The 24,561-nt window shown below is 43.8% G+C and overlaps 1 protein-coding gene across 1 annotated transcript in view; it reads left to right on the forward strand.

The window, feature by feature from the left end:
- Positions 1–985: 985 nt before the first annotated feature.
- The window catches only part of LOC311224703 (coiled-coil domain-containing protein 138-like), a 205,836-nt gene continuing 182,260 nt past the window's right edge, over positions 986–24,561 (forward strand). Inside the window, exons 1-7 of the mRNA XM_084309793.1 lie at positions 986–1,165; positions 1,377–1,416; positions 1,563–1,677; positions 2,111–2,211; positions 4,827–5,026; positions 5,467–5,574; positions 21,512–21,631. Of these exons, the coding sequence (XP_084165919.1) occupies positions 1,082–1,165; positions 1,377–1,416; positions 1,563–1,677; positions 2,111–2,211; positions 4,827–5,026; positions 5,467–5,574; positions 21,512–21,631 (768 nt within the window). The 5' untranslated portion in view covers positions 986–1,081. The remainder of the gene's footprint in view (positions 1,166–1,376; positions 1,417–1,562; positions 1,678–2,110; positions 2,212–4,826; positions 5,027–5,466; positions 5,575–21,511; positions 21,632–24,561) is intronic.

Raw genomic sequence — 24,561 nt, forward strand, 5'->3', positions numbered from 1 at the left:
GCAGAGGCTCCAGCACACCGACAAGCTGTGTAGCTAGCTACCGTTAGCTTGCAGAGGCTCCAGCACACCGACAAGCTGTGTAGCCAGCAGGCTGAATGCTCCGCGACGCTGGTTGAAGTGGGTCTAGGTAGCCAGCAGGCTGAATGCTCCGCGACGCTCCCGGTTGCTAACGCCGGTCCCCGGCTGGTGCCAACTAGCTAGCGATCGCTCCCGAGAGCTAACGCCGGTCTGTCTGTCGAAGACCGAGGGAACCGCGTCCGGCTTCAGCTGATTAGTGGTCTTCTGGACAAACATCCCACCCCAACAACATAATCCGAGGCAATGAAGTGTTCTCTGCAGATCCTCCTTCCCTGTCCAACAGGCTGGTCGCGCCGCCTGAGTGCAGCCAGCCCGAGCCAACATGTCAACAACACTGTTTTTTTCACTGGTAGTTTGTGGAAATTAACCAACTTTCCTCTCTCTCACATGGTAAAATTAGTTTGAACAGCCAGGAGCAATACAAACAGAACCACCGCGGTCCCGTTGTTTTGTAGGCAACATTTTATTTGCTGACTGACCCATTCACTATAGGCAGCTAACCAGAGTGTATACACCCAACCAACGGCATGACGTCAGCCATGACGTCAGCAACAAAATGGCGGCGCCCATGTTGAAAACAGGGATATTATATTATATTTTTCAGACAAATAAGATAGATTTCACATTTGATTATAGAACCCTGTCTTACACAAGGTACACAACAAACAAACTAGGATCACATTGCTCACTGCTTCATCTCCACTTTAACCAACTTCGAAAGAGTGCCTAAGCTTAACCAGTGTAGAAACAGGCGTCGGCCAATCAGAGAGCGTCTCCGAGAAATGCGGCTAGGAAAAGAAATAACGCCGCCTAGATGCATAGTCCGCCGGAAATGTACACGAAGAAGAAGAACCCAATAGAAGAAGAAGAAGAAGAAGAAGAAGAAGAAGAAGAAGAAGAAGAAGAAGAAGATCATCCGCCAAGTTTGGATTGTGTTTCCATGATAGTCTTTGTACACACTAGTCTTAGTTAGACCGTTTAATTCACCCGAACTAACTTCAAGATGAACTACGACGAGTCTTCAGAGGCCGAAGTGGACGAGATGATTGAGAAGCTAATGCGCAAATATTTGGGGAGGAGCCAACAGGTTTGTTTTGAACTGTTAACGACAGATACAGTATCTTGACTTTAGTAACGACGTTAGTATCAGAGAGTAACAGTTAATGATAGGTCAGAGCTAACGTTAGTTGTCTTTCTGCCATAACTTCAGCACATCAAACTATTTTGTTCTAAGTTAACGTAATTTAACAGTTGCCTAAATGTTATTGAACTTTGCTAAAGACTGTTATGTTTTGTAGCTGTCACCTAACCGTACAGAGAAGAATACACATGGTGCTGGTGAGTTTTACATGAATGCCATTCACGTTTAAACTTTGTAAATGACTAATATACGCACCTCGGTGCTGGCTCACACAAAAGAGACGTTTCCAACTCTATTCAATGTGTTCAGGCTCTCACGTGTGTGTCGTGGGTTGTTGTCATAGAAACATTACCAAAGTCCAGGCAGTCACCCAGGTCCAGAAAGACGTCCAGAAAGATGACTGGCTACAACAAAGCTCTGCAGGAGCTGTTCACGGCTATCACCAACCCACCTGACAGGTGTGTGTGTGTGTGTGTGTGTGTGAATTGAAAATGGGGGACCCTGATGGAAACAAGACAAACGTCTTTCTCAGGTCTGCATCCCCTTAACAATTGTATGTATTGAGCCGTACTGTATTGTACCCATTCTGCAATCTGTTAAATAAAGTTTTCATTCATTCATTCATTCATTCATTCATTCATTCATTCATTCATTCATTCATTCATTCATTCACATGCATGCAAGTCTGTAAGTGGCTTTCTGAAAACTTGACAACAAACACAAACAAACTTTCTAGAATGGGCTACCCAACTTCCTGTCGCCTATTGATATTGATATTAGCTAACAGTGACTTTGCTGTTCCCATAGAGGTGCAGTTCCACTGAAACCATCTCATGAGAGCGTCATGTAAATATATAGCGTTAGTTTATGAGTGTGTGTCACTTTCCCCAGGCTGGACAGTGACCTTGGTCTGAGTGGCAGTGATGAGGACCTGAGCAGGAACTACACTACTGGCCGTCTTCAGGACTCGCAGGCCCACTACACAGAGACAGGTGTGTGTGTGGGGCGACAGTGGCTCATGAGGTAGAGCAGTCATCTGGTAATCAGAAGGTTAGAGAGAGGAGAGAGAGAGAACCCATTGTTTTGTTTTACCATGGCAGTTCTCTACTCCTGTTTCCTCGTAAATAACCTCGTAGGAAGTTCTGATCTAGATTAGATTCAAATGTGTCAAATTTGTACTCTGGTTAGATGTCACAAGTACAATACAACAAAAATAAGTTTGGCGTCACAAGTACAATACAACAAAAATAAGTTTGGCATCTAACCAGAGTACACATATAACAGTAAAGTGCAATAGTAACAAAATATATAAATACTACTGAGTAATGGTACTCATCAGATGCGTGTACAGAGCTGTAGTATTACTATGTGTACAGTGATACAGGTATAACGACTACTGTATGTAGAACATGACATCTCAGCCCGACTGTCCACCAGAGCTGCCCCCCCGTCCACATGTGTGCAGCAGTGCCCCCCCGTCCACATGTGTGCAGCAGTGCCCCTCACCCCGACCATCCACCAGAGCTGCCCCCCCGTCCACAAATCAAATCAAATCAAATCAAATTTATTTATAGGGCCCGACAAGACACGCGTTAATGTCCCCATGGGCCGTACAGATCTTCTTTAAACAAGTCAAGAAGAAAACATAACAATAAGTCAAGAACAGAACAAGAACACCATAAGGTGCAAACATTTTTAGATGGATGCAAATAAATGAAAGAATGCAAGCACTCCCAGACATACCCCACGCGAAGGTAAGGAAAAACTCACTAAAACCTAACCATAGGGAAAAAAGCTCCACAGGCAGTGTGGAGGAGAGAAACCTTAGAAGGGCCATTCAAGGGGGGATCTCCCTTCTTAGATGTTGGTGATAGTAGTGTTGCAGACGGACAGTTGATTCAAATGTGACAGTTCAAATGTGACAGTTGATACAAGTGTGCAGCAGTGCCCCTCACCCCGACCGTCCACCAGCACTGACCCCCGTCCACCAGGTTTAGTTTTTATTTATTTATTTATTTATTTATTCACTGTCATTTGCAGTGTTGGTGAATGAATGAATGAAAACATTTATTTAAAAGGGACACCACAGCTACATTAGACCAGCCACAGTGGACAGACCAGTTGTTTCGTGTGTTTATAGCACAAGTACTAGTTTTCAACACTAGTCCATTGAGGTTTTTCCAAAAGATACAACAAAATTAACATTAAAATCAGAACAAATATTTTCCAGAGCAAGAGTCCATGATCAAAACAACAAAACCAGTCCGCGTCTACATATGTGAACATTGCTGCTTTGATTTCAGCCATACCTTGAGTCCTCTGCTGAAGACGTTGGCATTGGACTCCAGTTTTAAGCCAGTAGGCAGAGAGTTCCATAAGTTTGCCCCTTTAACAGAGAAGGCAGACTGTCCAAAGTAACAAACTCTTGCACATGGGAACAGTACAGTCACCATTATTGGAAGCTTGTGTGTTTGCTCTACTAGAGCTCCAACGTCTAACCACCAGTCCAGAAAATAATGATGATACATTTAAAAACGAGTCTAATATTACAGAAAATTACAAAATTGTCAAACGTGAAAAGATTGTGCTTACTCAAAACCCTGCAGTGATGCCATCACATTGGTTTACGGTCCATGATTTTTATAGCCTGTTTGTATATTATAGTTATAGTTTTAGTATGGTTTGTGAGGTTTGTGACCATGATGTGATACAATAAGACAAGTGGGAAAGAATCATAGCATGCATATAAAGTTGAGCAGCTTTAGTTGACAGATCCCTTCTAATAAAACGAAAACAGTTTAAATTAGGCTTGACCTTCTTACATACATAATGCACCTGTTTATCAAATTTTAGGTTCTTGTCTAATATGATTCCTAGGTACCTGACCTCATTCACTTCGGCAATTATTTCATTTTTTATTTGCACCTCAAACAAATCATTTATAGGCCTTTTGCGTATGGAGATACACATAGAGACAGTTTTCTTGACATTCAAGGTCAGATGAGACGACACATGAGACGTGTAGTGCTTTTATTTATTTTCGCACATCACAGTGCCTCGTTGAGGCATGACTAAATGTAAAACGTAATTTTTAATGAGACAAAGATTGTTGTATTTATTATAATTATTTAATTCCACGGATGTCTGTAGAATCGACATGAACGCAATCACCATGATTCCTCCAAAATAAAGCCCTTAAGAACATGGCCCACACCAGTCTGTCCGATTTATGACTGCTCTTCCGTGCCCGTAAATCCTGCTCTTGGCTACGAGCGAATCCCAGAGAAGGAACCGTTCGTGAATGCCAAAATCTGCCCAAAAAGGTTGTAATTGGAGCTACGATGAAATTTGCTCTTAACTTTTGTTGTAAATCCATTGGTGCATATGAGGTCCACTGAGTCCTTTTGTTGTACTAATGGGGTCTTGGGGTGTAACAGGGATTTTCACCTCAATCCTTTAATTGAGCTGTAATTAACACAACACAAGGACTCAGTGTCCACCTTATTCAACTATAATGTGATTTTCTATTTTCCGACGCTAGTGCTGTCCATTCATTCCTAAACGCATATTCAACCAATGTAATTCTTATCTCCCATATTGCATTCAGCCTGTGTCACCACTGACACAGATGTGACCCTACCCTCATGTCTGAATGAGAGTCTGGGGTCTTGGGACACTGAGCCAATGGAGGGAGTTGCCTGGAGGGAGCGTGGGAGGGGCATCTGTCCCCCTAACCCCTCCCATTCCTCTCCCTCTGTACTAGGGAGGGTTTACCACGAGATGATGAGCATTTATGAACAACTAAAGGTGAGAGAGGCAGGCTGTCACCTGACACCCCAACTAACAGCTTGATATAACCATTGCCTCAAATTTGTGTGTGTGCGCGCACATGCAACCTATACTTTGCTTGTGTTTTTATTAGTGTTTGTGTGTAATACTCAAACTCCAATCATATTCATAGTATTTTCATGACATTTTATGCCAACCAATATGGCACAATGCCACAGCTCATTTATTGTGTGTGTGTGTGTGTGTGTGTGTGTGTGTGTGTGTGTGTGTGTGTGTGTGTGTGTGTGTGTGTGTGTGTGTGTGTGTGTGTGTGTGTGTGTGTGTGTGTGTGTGTGTGTGTGTGTGTGTGTGTGTGTGTGTGTGTGTGTGTGTGTGTGTGTGTGTGTGTGTGTGTGTGTGTGTGTGTGTGTGTGTGTGTGTGTGTGTGTGTGTGTGTGTGTGTGTGTGTGTGTGTGTAGGCAGAGCGTGAGAAGCAGCAGGAGTGGGAGAGCGCCCTGGAGGAGAGGGAGCGGGGGCTGGAGGAGGGGGTCCACACTGGCATGAGTGCCATCCTGGATGTCCAACAGGTGAGACGTACTGCAAGACAAGAAAATCATAGGCATAATATTATTATTTTTTTTTATCCACTTTTTCTCCCATTTTTCTATATTTTCTCCCATCCCAATTTCGTATCATCCAATTCAACCCTCCCCTGTCTCGGACGCTGTTTCTTGCCTCCCACAAGCCAGCTGCAATGTGGACTAAGTCATACATAGCACAAGTCCCCTCCGGTCGCATCTTTTCACCTGCGCAGCTCGATCTCTCAGTGGCGAGGAGTAACGCGTGGGAGGCTCACGCTGCCCCCGACACTTCCTGATTCTACTGCGCAGGCGCACCAACCGACCTGTAGGAGTCGCTGTCCACAACGCCCGATCCCCACCCATCAGTTTCCCACCCCCTAATACGGCCAATGTGTATTAGTACGGACGACCAGCTAAACTGAAAACAAATGTGGAGCGCTGGGCTCGAACTGACGAGCCGAGCGTCTCCAGCATTTCGTGGTGAGCGCCTTGCCCACTACGCCACGTAGCCGCCCTAGGCATATTATTATTATTATTATTATTATTATTATTATTATTATTATTATTATTATTATTATTATTATTATTATTATTATTATTATTATTATTATTATTATTATTACCTGCACAAATTATGTTTTGCACCAATAAATAATACCCTTTTCTTTTCACCCGCTAGCCACATTTTTAGCTGGGCACCCAATGCAGGACTCTGGTAGACATCCTGTTAATATCTTGGAGCACTTTTCTATCTCTGTGGATGCTGTTTACAATTTCATAGAGTCACAGTTTGCCTAATAAGGCAGGCACCATAATGTCTCTGGTTAAGAAAAATGCTTTTAATTGATATAAAAAGATCTCCCAAGAGAAGATCCCAAGAGATCTTAAAGGAAAACTCCAACATTTTGGGAAATTTGCTTATTTAACATCTTCCCTGGAGTTAGACAAGAAGATACATACCTTTTTTGTCTCTGTGCGTGCATTTAGCTTTGGGAACAGTCGCTCTGTTAGCATAGCTTAGCTTCATCACTGGAAGTGAGGCAGGACAGTAGCGTGACGTTCCCTACAGGTTTGTTGATATTCTCATTCCTTCAAAGGATCCGAACCGATTGAAGTTTATGGATACCATGACTTAAAATCCTCTTACCTTGACGATTAAAAGCCTCCCCAATTTAGAAAACAGTAATCCAATGGCTGGTATTGATAACACTTTAATCGCCGATGACGTGTTTAGACGTCATTCCTAGCCATGCTCATTCTGCCGAAGACGCCGTAACTCGTCTTTGATATCAATAATTCAAAAATCTGTGAGCGAAATCATATTTCTCCTCCGGAGACATGAGATGTACTGGTGAGCTCCACTCAACTGTCTAACGGTTCAAGAGCGCCATCTGGTGGCCGATCGGCACCAAGAGGGAGTGGCGCGCCAAACAGGAAGTGCTCATCCATAATCCGTCCGGGCACTCGCGATCGGTAGCCGGACTCCATCTCAACACACTGGATAATCAATCGCTCGCCCTAACTCAATAAACAACGTTATTTGGACGTATATAGTATTATACAACCTGGAAATGGTTCATCAGGATCAACATCCCATAATCGAAAACTGTCTACTCCACGCTGATCGTCCAACGGCGCGAGGAAGATACGGTGAGTTTCAACGTTATTTTCTAACGTATTCTATACTAACTGATCTGATGATCATATGACCCACACTAGATGAATGGTATAACGTTGCCCACGGAATTATAAACGCCCCCTCGCCCATCCGGTCAATATCAGATGATACGTAGTAACTTCTAGAAGTACCTCCAGTTGAAATTTTTCATCTGGTACCGATCGCTACCAAACTGTATTTGATCATCAATATAATGCATTTGGGGCTATAAATCAAGTTCTGAAGAAAGCTGCAGAAAACGATAAAAACATACTTATACTTTAGACCAGGGATCGGCAATAGGCGGCCCGCGGGCCGAAATGGGCCCGCCAGCAATAATTTCTGGCCCGTCAGGTTATTTTGAGAATATGATGTTTATTTTACGCGCAGGAAATATTCACTCGTTGTGACGCCAGAGTGTCTTTTGAAGCTGTATCTATCTATTCATCATATCTATGGCTGTCACTATAGCCAATTGAAATGCTAGAAATGGTCACATGGACTGGGAGAACCAATGGAATTTCACTTTCACTTCCGCGTTTGGGATGCCGGCGAGCGAACGTTTGCAAAAACAAAACAAACGTCTTTGAATAACTTCTTTGCAATGCAACGGGGAAATATGATGAGCCAGAAGAGGAGCTTACGACCTATAAAGCTTATTTTAATAAACAGGTGTCATTCTTAAAATACGGGTTTATCGCAACAGGTAACTCTTGCAATAAGCAACCGGTGACTCTCGCTTGTTGACATGGCAACACGAGCAAGCAACTGTGTTCAAGTTGGGTGGGCATTCAACGCGAGTGGACATTTAACATGTTATTAACATGGATTTTGGAGGACCGAAGCAGAAACAATATCAAGTCCAGGGCAGGGCTGCCTGCATTATGCCGGTGAGTGTTGTGTTTTAATAATAATAATAATACATTCGATGTATAATACACCCGCTGTGGTGCTTAAAATCAAATGCACCCTACTGATCTCGATTTATAATGCGAGCACCTGCATTAAAATCAAATTACTGATCTGTTCATGTGTAATGCACTGTCTGAGAGGCACTTTATAATAGAAAAAAGACAGTGCAAACATGTATATGTCGTTTTTTTTTTTACAGTTAAAAAATGTTCACTTATCATTGGCCCGCCACACAATGGCTTGGGGAAAATTTGGCCCGTGGGCAAATCTAATTGGCGACCCCTGCTTTAGACCATATTTTAGTATGAATATGTGAATGAAAAAGTATATCGTTGCTACACCCTGAACAATGGATATAGGACATTGAATGGGCCATAATAATGTCAATTTAGCAATAGAATTTAAAAAGTTATAGCCCTGCAAAGAAGGGGAACTTCTCCATAGACAAATAGAGCTGGCTAGGGATGGTAAATTATGAATTTAACCCATGGCGATCAAAGTGTTAATATACTACTAACTACTGGACGCTCGGAGCTAACCGGAGCTAACGCAGAACAGGATGGTAACGCAAATATAATGACTTACTTTCTGGGGTTTTCAAAATAAAGGTGCGATGTTTATAGCAGCGGAAAATGTTTATTTTGTACATTATCTAACGTTAACACGAACCTAAACTAACGTTACAACTAACCTAAAGTTAGTTTAGGTTCGTGTTAACGTTAGATAATGTACAAAATTTAAATGTTCCGCTGCTATAAACATCGCACTTTTTTTTGTATTTTATTTTTTTATAATTTTTTAAACAAACATATAAACAAACATGACGAGATATACAAGCATTAATTAACCGTGCACATCCAATGAAATCACCAATTAGTTAAATGTCTTATACAGGATATACCCCTAATACCCTACACACATATGCTCTAGCTCGTACCCCCCCCTCCCGGACCCCCTATTGGATAATCCATCTATTATCCCTCGCTCCTAACCAGACACTACCATTATATGCTAGCTTTTATTCTCTCCACCACTTCTAACCACATTGTCATTTTGGATTCATTGAGACCCAAAATTCTTGCTGTAGATATTTCTTGATAAATCACATCGAGATATGTAATAATCCAGATCTTCCGGCAAATTTTTTCCGGTTGAAACCATCGTGATGCTATCAGCTTTTTAGCCACTGTGATACCCGATAAAACCAATCTCTTTAGCTGTGGGTGTACTGCACACTCAAAAACATCATTCAGCAGTAATACAGAGGGGTGTACAGGTATATTCAGAGTTAAGAGATTTGATAATTGCTGGGTCACTTCTTTCCAGAATATCTTAACTGGTGGGCAGTCCCAGTACATGTGTATAAATGTCCCCTCGTCCCCATTTGTACATAAGGAGCATTTGGAGTCTTGTTTAAGACTCATTCTGTTCAGTCTTATAGGAGTCAAGTATGTCCTGTGAATATAGTTAAGATTGATTTGTTGATGGTCCGGGTTCCTTGATGTAAATCGAACATTTGCCCAGGCTTCTTGCCAATCAAAATCTTTTTCCAGGTCTGGTATATCCCTCCTCCAGACTGAGTCTAGGTGGAGGGTTTCATATGAGGACGTTAGTAATTGATGATAAAAATCTGAAACAAAACCTCTCGATGTCTCTCTTTCATAGAAGAATTTGTGGTATCTGTGGTGTACAATTGGTATCTTTAATGGAACACTGTGAGCCTTCAAACATAACAATAACTGTGCGTAAAAATAATATGTGGAATCGGTGAGATTAAATTTTTTGCGTATTTCTTCATAGCTACAAAAACCCTGTTTGTTGAAAACATCTCCTAATGAGTGTATGCCTTGCTTTTCCCATATAGGGAATCTTATAGGTCGTTTTCCAATCAAGAGTGCATTGTTATTGAATAAGGGAGTATGATTATGCCATTTATGTGGGTTAGAATATTTTTTTTGTGTTTCACGCCATATCAGGATCGCATGAGTAATTATGGGGCCAAATTTCCGTTCGCATTGCTTAATTGATAATTTGGTGTATGCTATGTCCTTCCGTCTATGTGGAGCTCCTATATTTTCTTCAAAATTTCTCCAGGATACTAATGCTTGGGGATCAAACCATGTTGTCAGTGGTCTTAAAGTGTACACCTTAAAATAGTGGAAAAAATCTGGAAATGCCATACCACCGTCTGCTTTGTTTCTCTGTGCGGTGGATCTTTTTATACGTGGTGGTTTGTTATTCCAAATAAATTTGTATGTGGAGGAGTGTAATTTTTTCCAGTAACCCTCTGGAGGGGGTAACGGTAGCATTGAGCTGAAGAAGTTGATTCTAGGTAGGACGTCCATCTTAATTATTGATACCCGTGCCTGTACTGAGTTTTTAAGTTTTGACCACCTGTCAAGGTCATCTTTGATTTTGTTTTGGATTTTTATGTAATTGTGCTTCACCGTTTGGCTTATGGTAGGGAATATTTCAACTCTCAAACATCTAAAGTGTTTTACCATAGGTATCTCTTCTGGGAGGGTTATATATTTTTTTTGCAGGGGCGTTAAGTGGAAGGAAAGCAGACTTCGGCCAATTTATCTTAAATCCCGATAAATCTCCAAAGTCCTCAATCAACTTGAGCAGATGAGGCAATGTGGTGTTGGGGTTTTGCATGAACAGTATTACGTCGTCCGCATATAAACATTTTATGTTGTGTGCCCTTGATTACGATTGGGTCTATGGATTGGGATTGTCTTATATATTGTGCTAAAGGCTCTAATGATAGATCGAATAGTCCGGGACTAAGAGGGCAACCCTGTCTAGATGAGCGTGATACCGGAAAGATTCCAGAGGTGATTATACCTGTTGTAATCATGGCCGATGGGTCTTTGTATAATACTTTAATCATATCAATGAAACCTTTTTCTAACCCCATCCTTTCTAATACTGCCCATAGATACGACCATTCCAACCTGTCAAAAGCTTTCATTGCATCCAGGGACAGCATCGCCTTAGGTGTGGTGTCGTCCTTGTTAGCATCTAGTACGTGTAGTAATCGTCTTATGTTATCAGTGATCAAGCGGCCTCTTATGAAGCCAGTTTGGTCCGGATGAACTAAAGACGTCATATGCTTTTGTAGTCTGATGGCTAATACCTTAGAGTACAGTTTGATATCGGTTCCGAGGAGGCTTAATGGTCTATAACTACCGCACTCGGTGGGGTCTTTGTCTTTTTTAAGGAGGACTGTTATGAGTGCAATATTGTCGTTCTTATGGAAGTTCCCCTCCTTGACTGAGTATAAAATCATATTTAGTAATAAGGGTCCAATTATGTCCCAACAAGAGAGGTACATTTCTGGTGGGATACCGTCTCTTCCAGGAACCTTACCACTTTGCATTTCGGATATGGCCTTCTTGAGTTCCTCTAGTGTGATCGGTGTTTCTAACTGTTTAGCGTCATCCTCTGAAAGTTTAGGGAGGTTAATTTGATTGAGATATGTGTCCATTTTGTTTTGATCAAAGGTCATTTCTGATTTATACAAGTTGGAGTAGAATTCTTTGAATGTCGCGTTTATTTCTTTGGGGTCTGTAACAAGTCCTTGTTGTGCTTTAATGGTGGTTATATCTGCAAATTTTTCGTTAACTCTTAATCGCATAGCTAATGGGTGACTTAGTTTGGAACCTTGAGAGTACTGCTGTTGTCTTGCGCTGCGTATTTGTATTTCAGATTGTTGTCTGTATATGGCGTTAATCTCTTTTTTTAGTACATTAACTTGATTTTCCAGTCGAACCGAGTTGTTTCAAGTTTCAAGTTCAAGTTTCTTTAATAGTTGTCATACAGAAGTACAGAATACTTTCATACAAAATGCTTCTTACTGTTACGCTCCAGAGACTGTGCTAGACAAGATAGTATCAAATAACATAGTATAGCATGTAATTTAGAAGAAGAAAATGAGGTCACAGTGTTCGGTATAGACATATGTACAATGTTCTGAGTTACCATATAATATACAATACTATGCAGTGTACTAATGTACAGTACTATATAGTGCAAAGCAGAAATGGGATGAGGTACAATTTAGGTACAATTTACAGTAAGGTGTACGAGTTGTAGTGCAATCCTTCATCAATAAATATAAAGTGTGGGGAGTGGGTGCTACAGTGTGTTTGTTTAAAGTGGGTGTGTGCTATAAGTGTGTGGAGTGGGTGCTACAGTGTGTTTGTTTAAAGTGAGTGTGTGCGTGTGGATGTGTGTGCTATGTGCGTTTGGTGGTTGTTGTTGTGTAGTGTTCATTGTTCGTTTAGCAGCCTGATGGCCTGGGGATAGAAGCTTCTTCTGAGTCTTTCTGTGCTCGCCTTGAGACTCCGGTATCGCTTGCCTGACCGCAGCAGTTCAAAGAGGCAGTTGTTCGGGTGACTGGAGTCTTTAATGATTCTCTTAGCCTTGCCCTTGCAACGCTTGTTGTAAATGTTCTGGAGGGTGGGGAGCCCCCCTCCAATTGTGCGTTCGGCTGAACGTGTCACTCTTTGTAGTCTGCTTCGGTCTTGTGCAGTGCTATTCCCAAACCAGGAGGTGATGTTGCCGGTCAAGATACTCTCTATTGTACATGAGTAGAAGTTCTTAAGGATCTTCTGACTGACTTGGAACTTCCTTAGGCGCCTGAGGAAGTAGAGGCGTTGTCGTGCCTTCTTCACAACACTGTCAATGTGTGTGGTCCATGTCAAGTCCTCGGATATGTAGGCTCCGAGGTACTTAAAGCTGTTGACTCTCTCAACCGGTGCCCCGTCGATGCTGAGGGGGCTGTAGTCCTTGACCCCCGACCTCCTGAAGTCCACAATCATCTCCTTTGTTTTGCTGACGTTCAGGGAGAGGCTGTTTTCCTGGCACCATCCCGCCAGGACCTTGACCTCTTCCAGGTAGGCCCTCTCGTCGTTGGCAGAGATCAGGCCCACCACCACTGTGTCGTCAGCAAATTTGATGATTGTATTGCTACTCCGCTGAGCCACACAGTCGTGTGTGTACAGGGAGTAGAGGAGGGGACTCAGAACACAGCCCTGGGGGGCCCCTATGTTGAGGGTGATGGATGAGGAGGTGCAGTTGCCTGCTCTCACCACCTGGGGTCTGCCAGTCAGGAAGTCCAAGACCCACTGGCAGAGGTCATAGTTCAAGCCCAGGTCCCTGAGCTTGGCTATGAGTATGGAGGGGACTATGGTATTGAATGCCGAGCTGTAGTCGATGAATAGCATTCTCACATAGTTCCCCTGCCTCTTGTCCAGGTGTGATGCTGCTGTGTGCAGCACATGGGCTATGGCGTCCTCCGTGGACCTGTTGGGGCGGTATGCAAATTGCAGGGGGTCCATGTTGATGGGGAGGGAGGAGCAGATGTAGCCCTTTACTAGCTTCTCAAAGCACTTCATGGCTATGGAGGTGAGAGCTACAGGGCGGTAGTCGTTGAGGCAAGCAGGCTTGGATTTTTTGGGTACAGGGATAATAGTGGACTTCTTCAGGCAGGTGGGGATGACAGCCTGTTCTAAGGACAGGTTAAATATGTCAGTGAATACTGGGGCCAGTTGGTCGGCACAGACTTTTAGGACGCGGCCGGGGATGCCGTCCGGACCTGCTGCCTTCCTGATATTCACTTTTTTAAAGGTCCGCCTCACCTCATGCTCTGTTACCCTGAACACTGCGCCTCCATCAGCAGCCGACCCCCCCCCCCCCCCCCCCATTGCCGTGGCTTGTGAGCTGGTGTTGTTATTACCAGCATCAAACCTCGCATAGAAGGTATTGAGGTCATTTGCTAAGGAGATGTCACTGTTCAGTTTGAGGGAGGCGCCTTTGTAGTCTGTCATCGTTTTGAGCCCCTGCCACATAGCTCTAGAGTCAGCTTGTTCAAACTGGAGTTCAATTTTATCCCTGTAGCGCCGTTTGGCCTCTGACACTGTCCTCCTTACGTTGTATCGCGCCACTTTGTGGTCATTCATGTTGCCTGCCACTAGGCCGTTGTTGTATGCTTTGGTGCGCTCTCTCAGAGCTTCACGGACGGATTTGTCTACCCAGGGTTTTTGATTTGGGTAAACTCTCATTTTGGTAGTGGGGATTGTTTCTTCCACCATAGTACAAACATAGTCCAGCACTGTCTCCGTGTAGACATTAATGTTATCTGTGTCGCGGAACACATTCCAGTCTGTGCAGTCAAACGCAGACTGGAGCGTCTCCTCTGACGTCAAATCCCATTTCTGCACCTCTCGCGAGACTACAGGAGTTGCATTGTAAAGAATTAAATAACGTTGAATAAAGCCTTTCCAGTTCAGCCAGTTTTGAGCATTGATTCTTGCGTATTTTGGAGGAAAAGCTATCAGTGAAATCCTTGATCATTCCCTTTACCGACATCCATAATATTCTAGGGTCCTGCACCGAGTTTGCGTTCCTCCGTAGGAATACTGTAAGAGCTTCTTTGATTTGTGTAATGAATTCCTTGTTATTAAGCAGCATCGAGTTAAATCGCCATCTTGGGGCTCGGGATGATAGTATACCAAATGTTCCTTTTAGGAGTAAATAACAGTGATCTGATAATGCATTGGGTATCATTTCCACATCATAGTTATCAAATAGTCTCGGGGATAGGGATGGGTACCTTTCACATTTGAACCGATACCGGTACCGGTACCTGTGAATCGATACCGGTACCCAACGGTACCTTTTTTTCGGTACTTTAGTCTCAAGAAATTTAATTTACCTACCTCAGTCGTAAAAAAAAAATCCAAACTTCAAATAACATACAATTTCGACAGTTTTCGGCTTGTCATTGCTCCGACTGCTTTGTTGTTGAATCAAGTCAAATCCTAGGTAAGCATATATTGTGCGTGTGAACGTTGACATGAAAAGAAAAAAGTAAAAAAAAAAAAAAAAGTTAAATTTTTTTTTTTATATAAAAAAATATTTTTTTTTATTCTTTTTTTTTTATTTTTTTCTGTTTCTCACTTGATTCGATACTCGGTAGTACCGACGTGTTTCGGTTCGGCACCTCAAAAGTACCGAATTCGGTACCCATCCCTACTCGGGGATGCAAAAACATAATCTATTCTGGATAATGTGTTATGTCTCGCAGATCGACAAGAGTACTTCCGGGTCGTGGGGTTGAGTGATCGCCATTTACAGTCATTTACACCAGTAATCTTCGACCAATCCTTTAAAGCATTAGATGCATTTTTTTGTTCGTTGGAAAAGGAGGGGTAAGATTTGTCCATCCTTGGATTCCAAATGGCATTAAAATCCGCACCAATTATAAATGAGTATTCGGGAAGGTCTAACATTGCTCTGGTAAGTGTAGTGAAGAAACTAACTTCGTACAAATTTGGGGCGTATACCGCTACCAATGCTATTTTCCTGTTCTTGTGTACAATCTTAGCTATAGATATCCGACCATCTGCATCAGACCATACTCCCTTCAATTCAATATTCAACTTCCGTCTAACGCAGACCTGGGCATTGTACGGCCCGCGGGATGAGTCTGACCAGCCCGCGAAAGATTACATGATAATAAAAAAATATAAAAAAAATATTTTTTTTAATATTTTTTTTTTTTAAACTTTTTTCTTTTCATGTCAACGTTCACACGCACAATATACGCTTACATAGGATTTGACTTGATTCAACAACAAAGCAGTCGGGGCAAGCCGAAAAAGGGTCGAAAGTGTGGTTATTTGAAGTTTAGATTTTTTTTTTTCACAACTGAGGTAGGTAGATTACATTTTTAGAGACTAAAGTACAGAAAAAAGGTACAGTTGGGTACCGGTATCGATTCACAGGTACCGGTACCGTATCGGTTCAAATGTGAACGGTACCCATCCCTACTGAACACACAACTGCAGGGCAAGGGCATTTTTGCTCATGAAATGCATAGCCATGTGAAAGCCTTCATGACAAAGTTGCAATTAATTTCAAGGCAACTAGGCAGCAACAATCTCAAACACATGAAAACCCTGAAAGAAGTCAAACCATCAGCTGATCACCGGCACAGGTACTCATCCATGTTGGGAGCACTGCATGATGAATTTTCAAGGCGTTTTCAAGATTTCAAAAAGGTTGAGGATGAAATGCAGCTGGTTTCCTCTCCCTTTACCTGCAGTGTTGATAGTTGTTCAGCTTGAACTCATTGACCTGCAGTCTGATTCACTACTGAAAGAGCACTTTAAGTCAGCATCACTGCTAGAGTTCTACTCTGCTCTCAAGGAGGAGAACTTTCCAAACAGAGGAGACATGCTCAGAAGATGTTGGTTCTCTTTGGATCCACCTACATATGTGAACAGACATTCTCAGTCATGACGTTTACCAAGTCCAGGTACAGATCCTCTCTCACTGATGAACATCTGGCAGCTGTGTTTCGCATCTCCACCTCAGACATGCAACCTGACTTTGATGGACTTGTTAAAGCTCAACAGAGACTGGATTTCTCACACTGAATGAAAAAAAAGAACTGAAAAACACTAAAATGTGGAAATATAACAAGTGTAATGGGACACTTGATTTTTTTTTTTTTTTTTTTTGCACAGTTCTGAAAACATAAAATGTTTTTTTTTTTTTTTTTTTTTATCCACTTTTTCTCCCATTTTCTATTTTTTCTCCCATCCCAATTTTCGTATCATCCAATTCATCCCTCCCCTGTCACGAACGCTGTTTCTTGCCTCCCACAAGCCGGCTGCAATGTGGACTAAGTCATACATAGCACAAGTCCCCTCCGGTACTTGAGGTAACAGCAGTCGCATCTTTTCACCTGCGCAGCTCGATCTCTCAGTGTCGAGGAGTAACGCGTGGGAGGCTCACGCTGCCCCCGACACTTCCTGATTCTACTGCGCAGGCGCACCAACCGACTTGTAGGAGTCGCTTGTTCACAACGTTCGATCCCCACCCTTCAGTTTTCCCTCCCCGTAATACGGCCAATGTGTATTACTGCGGACGACCAGCTAAACTGAAAACAATGTGGAGAGCTGGATTCGAACACGCGAATCCTAGCGTCTCCACACTGGTGGCGAGTGCCTTGCCCACTACACCACCTAGCCGCCCTGAAAACATAAAATGTTTAATATAGGCATGTAAAGTAAAAAAGGCTACAAAACTGGGACACTTTTCTTTACACAGTTCAGTGACATGTCTTGTTTATTTTTGCTATAAGATGATGTGATGTCTTTAGAAAGCTAAGAAAATCCTTGTTTCAATAGTATATGAAACTCAAAATGCCCTTTGTTATTAATGTTTCACATTTTGTTTATCATTTTGGAAATAAATTCTATTTGAATAAATTATATTTTTGAAAGCTAACCTCACCTTTTAATTGCCAAATAATAACACACACTCTTACCAGGGGTCAAAACAATGCCATTTACTGCTTTTTATATAGAAATAAAATGTATATTATGCATAATTGAGTTTGGAATTTTGGCCCGGCCCTCCAACATATTTTCAGTTGCTCATTCGGCCCCCTGGGAAAAATAATTGCCCACCCCTGGTCTAACGACTATGGCAACTCCACGAGTTCTCGTTCCAAAGGAAGAGTGACTAATGTTTTTTTTTTTTTTTTCTATCCACTTTTTCTCCCATTTTTCTATATTTTTCTCCCATCCCAATTTCGTATCATCCAATTCAACCCTCCCCTGTCACGAACGCTGTTTCTTGCCTCCCACAAGCTGGCTGCAATGTGGACTAAGTCATACATAGCACAAGTCCCCTCCGGTACTTGAGGTAACAGCAGTCGCATCTTTTCACCTGCGCAGCTCGATCTCTCGGTGGCGAGGAGTAACGCGTGGGAGGCTCACGCTGCCCCCGACACTTCCTGATTCTACTGCGCAGGCGCACCAACCGACCTGTAGAAGTCGTTGTCCACAACGCCCGATCCCCACCCATCAGTTTCCCACCCCCTAATACGGCCAATGTGTATTAGTATGAACGACCAGCTAAACTGAAAGCAATGTGGAGCGCTGGGCTCGAACAGGCGAGCCCAGCGTCTCCGCATTCGTGGCGAGCGCCTTGCCCACTACGCCACGTAGCCGCCCGAAGAGTGACTAATGTTATGATATGTGTTGTCCGCTAACGTATCTATGTCTTTCTCTAAAATGTGCGTTTCGCTTAGCAGAGCCACGTCAACCTGTTCTTTTTTCATCAGTGTGAGCACGCTTTTGCGTTTGTGTTGATTATTTATTCCCCCAGTGTTCCAGATCATTATATTCAAACTAGCCATAGTCTATACATGTTGTTGTGTAGTTGTTGGTAATGCTTCTGGAGTGCGAAGCTACAATAGATATACATCCAACTATTGAGGTCCCGTTGAGAGCCGAGCTTAAAAACATACATATATACAAATAATAATCCCCTAATTCCCCCTCCCTCCAGGAGTCGTACAGGACTGTGTTCCATAGACGCATCCTACGCGTATGACTCCCTCCCTTAAGCCACCGGGTTGCCCAAAATGAGTTTACTAACCCTAATCTTCCTATGCTAATTGCCATAGGATCTACAACTTTCATTCTAATTCAATAGAATGTCACTTTTGGTCTTGCGCCTTCCCATTAATGTAATAACAATAGTGTGAAAAATGAAAAATATACCTTCATTGATATATTCATTTGAACCTTCTACTAACTTATGTTGGAACCATCAGAAAAAAAGAAAAGAGTGGAGAAAAATACTAACACCATAAAAAAGTCAGAATTAAAGTAAAACTCAACAGAGAAAAAATAAGTAAAAAAAAAAAAAAAAAATTAGAGCTAAATTATGCAAATCCCTAAAGCAGTGGAGTAATTGTTTAAAATATTAGAATAACCTTGTCATGCTTATACCTTTAGATGTGGCTGATGTTTTTTATTGAGCTTCCGTCACTGGATCATATGCATATAAATACCGGATGTTAAAGTTACAGGCCTTCTTTGTATGAGTGCAGTATATTCTAGAAGGTTGTGGAATACCCTTGTAAATTCGTAAACACTGCTGTTATGTTCCAGAATGATCTTCCTACCCAGGAGTTATGACCTACTAGTGTTTTCCAGCATATTCCATTGTGCCCCGAGTAGTCGAGAGAAGAGTCCAGAATATTCCAGAGTGTTCCCAATGTCAATATTGGATTATTGCCTCCTCAGAGACCAGAAGTCTATAAATATAATGCCTATCGATCCGTATTAAACACGTTGTGCCTCAGTGTTGCCAACATGCATATCAGCTGTTGCTTTTTGTTTGTTGTGATAAAAATAATAAAATACAAAGAGTAAGAAAATTGAGAAAAAGAGAGAGATGATTAGGCTTATCTTCTGATTCGAGCCTATGTTGCGACCGGCCCCGGGGAACCAGCTTCATGTTTCTTCATGTATTCATCTGCGTCTTTAGGCGAGTGTAATCCGAGCCTATTACCATTTTTCCCCAAGATTGATAGGAGGGCCGGGTACCGAAGGCTTGGCTTAAGATTTCTCTTGTATAATCTCTGCAGCACATCTTTGTAGGGGACACGTAGAGCGATGGCCTCCTTGCATAGATCCTCGTAGAAAAACACTGGTTTGTCACCATATTTCAGTTTCCCCCATTGATTGCGTGCCCCTCTGATCGCATCTCTTATTTCTGTCTTGCGCAGAGTAGCAATGATAACCCTCGGCCCGTTGCCTTTTTGGTCTCGTGTACCGACTCTGTAACATTGGTCCACTAACGGCGCTGTGGGTAGGATATGTGTACCTAGAATTCCTGCTAACAGTTGGAAATAAGCCGTCTGTGCAATTGACTGATTCATCCAATCCCACAATACAGATATTATTTCTACGGTAGTAGTGTTCGATCTCTAGCCGCCTCTCCATTGCTTCCTTTTCGATGTCTTGTATTTTCTTCAGAAGCGCTTTTTCCACCTGTTTTATCTCCTCCGCTACCTCTGTGAATCCATCGTTAACAGTCTTCTCGTTCTCTTGTACTTTCAATGTAATTCCTAGCACTGTGTTCTCCACTGCAGTGATTCGCCCGGCCTGTTCCGCGGCCGCTTTTTTAACCTCTTCGAATTTAGCATTGATGTGTACTTTGAATTCGTCTATGTGTAATTTGAAAGCGTCCATCTGATCCTTTATCAGGCTAGTCAGAGACCTGAAGTCGTGTTGTGTAACTTCCCTGCTTGTATCAGTTGAGGTTGTAGGAGCATTGGGGTACACGGTGGATTTAACGGAAATTTTCTTCTCAAATTCTACTGCTTTCTCTCTCACGGTGATTGTCCCCGTCGTTACCGTTATATCGTCGTCTGCTGTCACCCTCTCGGGGCTAGTCGTCGTTGGTACAGGTATGTTATCCGCTACTGTCTCCCCGACGGGGCTAGTCAACAACGGTACTGTTGTACTGGCGGCTGCTGTATCATGAGAGCGTGTCATGACTTGCGCCGTTGTACTGTCTATTCCGAGTCTCTTTCCACTCTTTTTCTTGTCCTTAGGTTCCATGTTGAATCTTTGTTTATTTTGATATAGTTAGTAGAAGGTCTTATTTAATATATACGATGTGGTTTAATTTCATTAGTGTTGTTCAAATAAGGTTTTTAAACAAAATTAACGGTGACGGGAGCGGAGCTGTAACCAAACGCGCCTGCTACATATTGCTGTCAAACCGGACTGTCCAAACATCGCACTTTTATTTTGAAAACCCCAGAAAGGAAGTCATTATATTTGCTTTACCATCCTGTTCTGCGTTAGCTCCGGTTAGCTCCGAGCGTCCAGTAGTTAGTAGTATATTATCAATACCAGCCATTGGATTACTGTTTTCTAAATTGGGGAGGCTTTTAATCGTCAAGGTAAGAGGATTTTAAGTCATGGTATCCATAAACTTCAATCGGTTCGGATCCTTTGAAGGAATGAGAATATCAACAAACCTGTAGGGAACGTCACGCTACTGTCCTGCCTCACTTCCAGTGATGAAGCTAAGCTATGCTAACGGAGCGACTGTTCCCAAAGCTAAATGCACGCACAGAGACAAAAAAGGTATGTATCTTCTTGTCTAACTCCAGGGAAGATGTTAAATAAGCTAATTTCCCAAACTGTTGGAGTTTTCCTTTAATTCATGTCGGTCAACGTTCATTCTGCTGGCTGCCCTTTGCATGGCTAGCATGACGTTACTTATTGCAGCTCGGGACCTGTATTGTGCGTTGCATCTCTTGAGTGTTATGACATCTTCCTGGCCTTGTTTTAAAAGAAGTGTCCCCTGATAGAATAGAGGGGAAATTAGCACGTCTGGGGAAACGGTGATGCACGTGACACTGGCTACTTTCATGTTATGCAGCATCGTATTGTCAGGCTGTTGATTGAGTAACTCTACATTTTGGTTGTATGTCAGGATGTTAGATTTAATTGAAGCTTATACGTTGCTCTGTGTGTGTGAGACCAGAAACACCAGAAGGAGGTGAGCCAGCTACAGGAGCTGCTACGGGAGAGGAGCAAGGAGAACCGGAGACTCAGGACCAGCTTCAATACCATCAAGGAGCTCAATGACGGCATGAGGAGACAGGCAAGGAACATGCACACACGCACGCACGCACACACACACACACACACACACACACAGTGCAACGAGTGCAACCACATAACCAACAGGGCAGGCTGTGTGACGTACAGGCTGTGTGACGTACAGTACAGGCTGTGTGACGTGCAGGCTGTGTGACGTACAGGCTGTGTGACGTACAGTACAGGCTGTGTGACGTGCAGGCTGTGTGACGTACAGTACAGGCTGTGTGACGTACAGGCTGTGTGACGTGCAGTACAGGCTGTGTGACCTGCAGGCTGTGTGACGTGCAGGGCAGGCTGTGTGACGTACAGTACAGGCTGTGTGACGTGCAGGCTGTGTGACGTGCAGGCTGTGTGACGTACAGGCTGTGTGACGTGCAGGCTTTGTGAAGTACTGGCTGTGTGACGTGCAGGCTTTGTGACGTACAGTACAGGCTGTGTGACGTACAGTACAGGCTGTGTGACGTGCAGGCTGTGTGACGTACAGTACTGGCTGTGTGACGTACAGGCTGTGTGACGTGCAGGCTGTGTGACGTACAGGCTGTGTGACGTGCAGGCTGTGTGACGTACAGTACAGGCTGTGTGACGTACAGGCTGTGTGACGTGCAGGCTGTGTGACGTACAGGCTGTGTGATGTACAGGCTGTGTGACGTACAGGCTGTGTGACGTGCAGGCTGTGTAACGTACAGGCTGTGTGACTGTGACGTGCAGGCTTTGTGAAGTACTGGCTGTGTAACAAACAGGCTGTGTGACGTACAGTCCATGCTGTGTGACGTAAAGGCTGTGTGACGTGCAGGCTGTGTGACGTGCAGGCTGTGTGACGTGCAGGCTGTGTGACGTGCAGGCTGTGTGACGTACAGTCCAGGCTGTGTGACGTGCAGGGCAGGCTGTGTGACGTACAGTACAGGCTGTGTGACGTGCAGGGCAGGCTGTGTGACGTACAGTACAGGCTGTGTGACGTGCAGGGCAGGCTGTGTGACGTACAGTACAGGCTGTGTGACGTGCAGTACAGGCTGTGTGACGTACAGTACAGGCTGTGTGACGTACAGGTTGTGTGACGTACAGGCTGTGTGACGTACAGTACAGGCTGTGTGACGTACAGTACAGGTTGTGTGACGTACAGTCCAGGCTGTGTGACGTGCAGGCTGTGTGACGTACAGGCTGTGTGACGTACAGTACAGGCTGTGTGACGTGCAGGGCAGGCTGTGTGACGTACAGGCTGTGTGACGTACAGTACAGGCTGTGTGACGTGCAGGCTGTGTGACATGCAGGCTGTGTGACGTACAGTACAGGCTGTGTGACGTACAGGCTGTGTGACGTACAGTACAGGCTGTGTGACGTACAGTACAGGTTGTGTGACGTACAGGCTGTGTGACGTACAGTACAGGCTGTGTGACGTGCAGGCTATATACTTATAATACTTATAATTATCGATATCGTGTGATATGATATTGTTATCGATATCGTTATCGCGATATCATTTTTGGCCATATCGCCCAGCCCTATGATGGAGATAATAATCCATCACTTTTTGAGATGCAACGTTTTCATAGAAGCGTTCACACTCCTACGCAGAGAGTTGAATGGCGTTCCACTGTCAAACGTCTCTGCCCAAAGAGGAAGTAAACAAACCGCTGTTACTTATACTCATAATATTTGCCCTAAATATCTTAACCACATAATGTGCACCGGGACATATACGTGCTCACTAGCACTTGCACACAAGTCACGGCACTTGTGAGCGTCTCTAGCGGCTCTGGGCTGCATTTCCCCCCCCGAAAGATCTATTTATTGCCGTTCGAACGCCACCTCACTCGACCAAATCCATGCCTCGTTTTTCTAGTTACTTGACGATATGTCAGGTGATCGTATTTTTACACGCCGCGCGTCAGATGACCACCCCGGACAGTGTTGTAGCCAACCAGTGTAGGTTTCCAACGATACCCCACGTGGGGGTATCGAGCGAAAACCAGAAGTGAATCAGACTTCAGAACAAACTGCGGTGGATGAGGAAATGGATTTTGGAGAGCTTTTTTTTTGTTGTTGCCGGTTTTACTTTATTCCCCCTCTATCTTTTTGCCTACTTTGCCCATAAGAACCAAAAGGTGAAATAATTGAATTTGTGTGCAGCCTTGTTTATTCACTGTGTCCATGGAAACGACAATCAACGCACCGCTAAAGGTATGGCTTCCTTACACAGAAGGATTTGTGATACTATGTATACATGTAATTCAAAGTTATTACAGCATTTTTTTTCAAACTGATCGCGTGCAGGCTGTGTGACGTACAGGCTGTGTGACGTGCAGGAGTAGAGGCAGCTGTGTGACGTATAGGCTGTGTGACGTGCAGGCTGTGTGACATGCAGGCTGTGTGACGTACAGGCTGTGTGACATGCAGGCTGTGTGACGTACAGTACAGGCTGTGTGACGTACATGCTGTGTGACGTGCAGGCTGTGACGTATAGGCTGTGTGACCTGCAGGCTGTGTGACGTACAGTACAGGCTGTGTGACGTACAGGCTGTGTGACGTGCAGGCTGTGTGACGTGCAGGCTGTGTGACGTGCAGGCTGTGTGACGTACAGGCTGTGTGACGTACAGGCTGTGTGACGTACAGGCTGTGTGACGTACAGGCTGTGTAACAAACAGGCTGTGTGACGTACAGTCCAGGCTGTGTGACGTAAAGGCTGTGTGCAGGGCAGGCTGTGTGACGTACAGGCTGTGTGACGTACAGTACAGGCTGTGTGACGTGCAGGCTGTGTGACGTACAGGCTGTGTGACGTACAGTACAGGCTGTGTGACGTGCAGGCTGTGTGACGTACAGTACAGGCTGTGTGACGTACAGGCTGTGTGACGTGCAGTACAGGCTGTGTGACCTGCAGGCTGTGTGACGTGCAGGGCAGGCTGTGTGACGTACAGTACAGGCTGTGTGACGTGC

This window comes from Notolepis coatsorum (assembly GCF_963971535.1).
Source record: "Notolepis coatsorum genome assembly, chromosome: 3".
Taxonomy (NCBI): Eukaryota; Metazoa; Chordata; class Actinopteri; order Aulopiformes; family Paralepididae; genus Notolepis; species Notolepis coatsorum.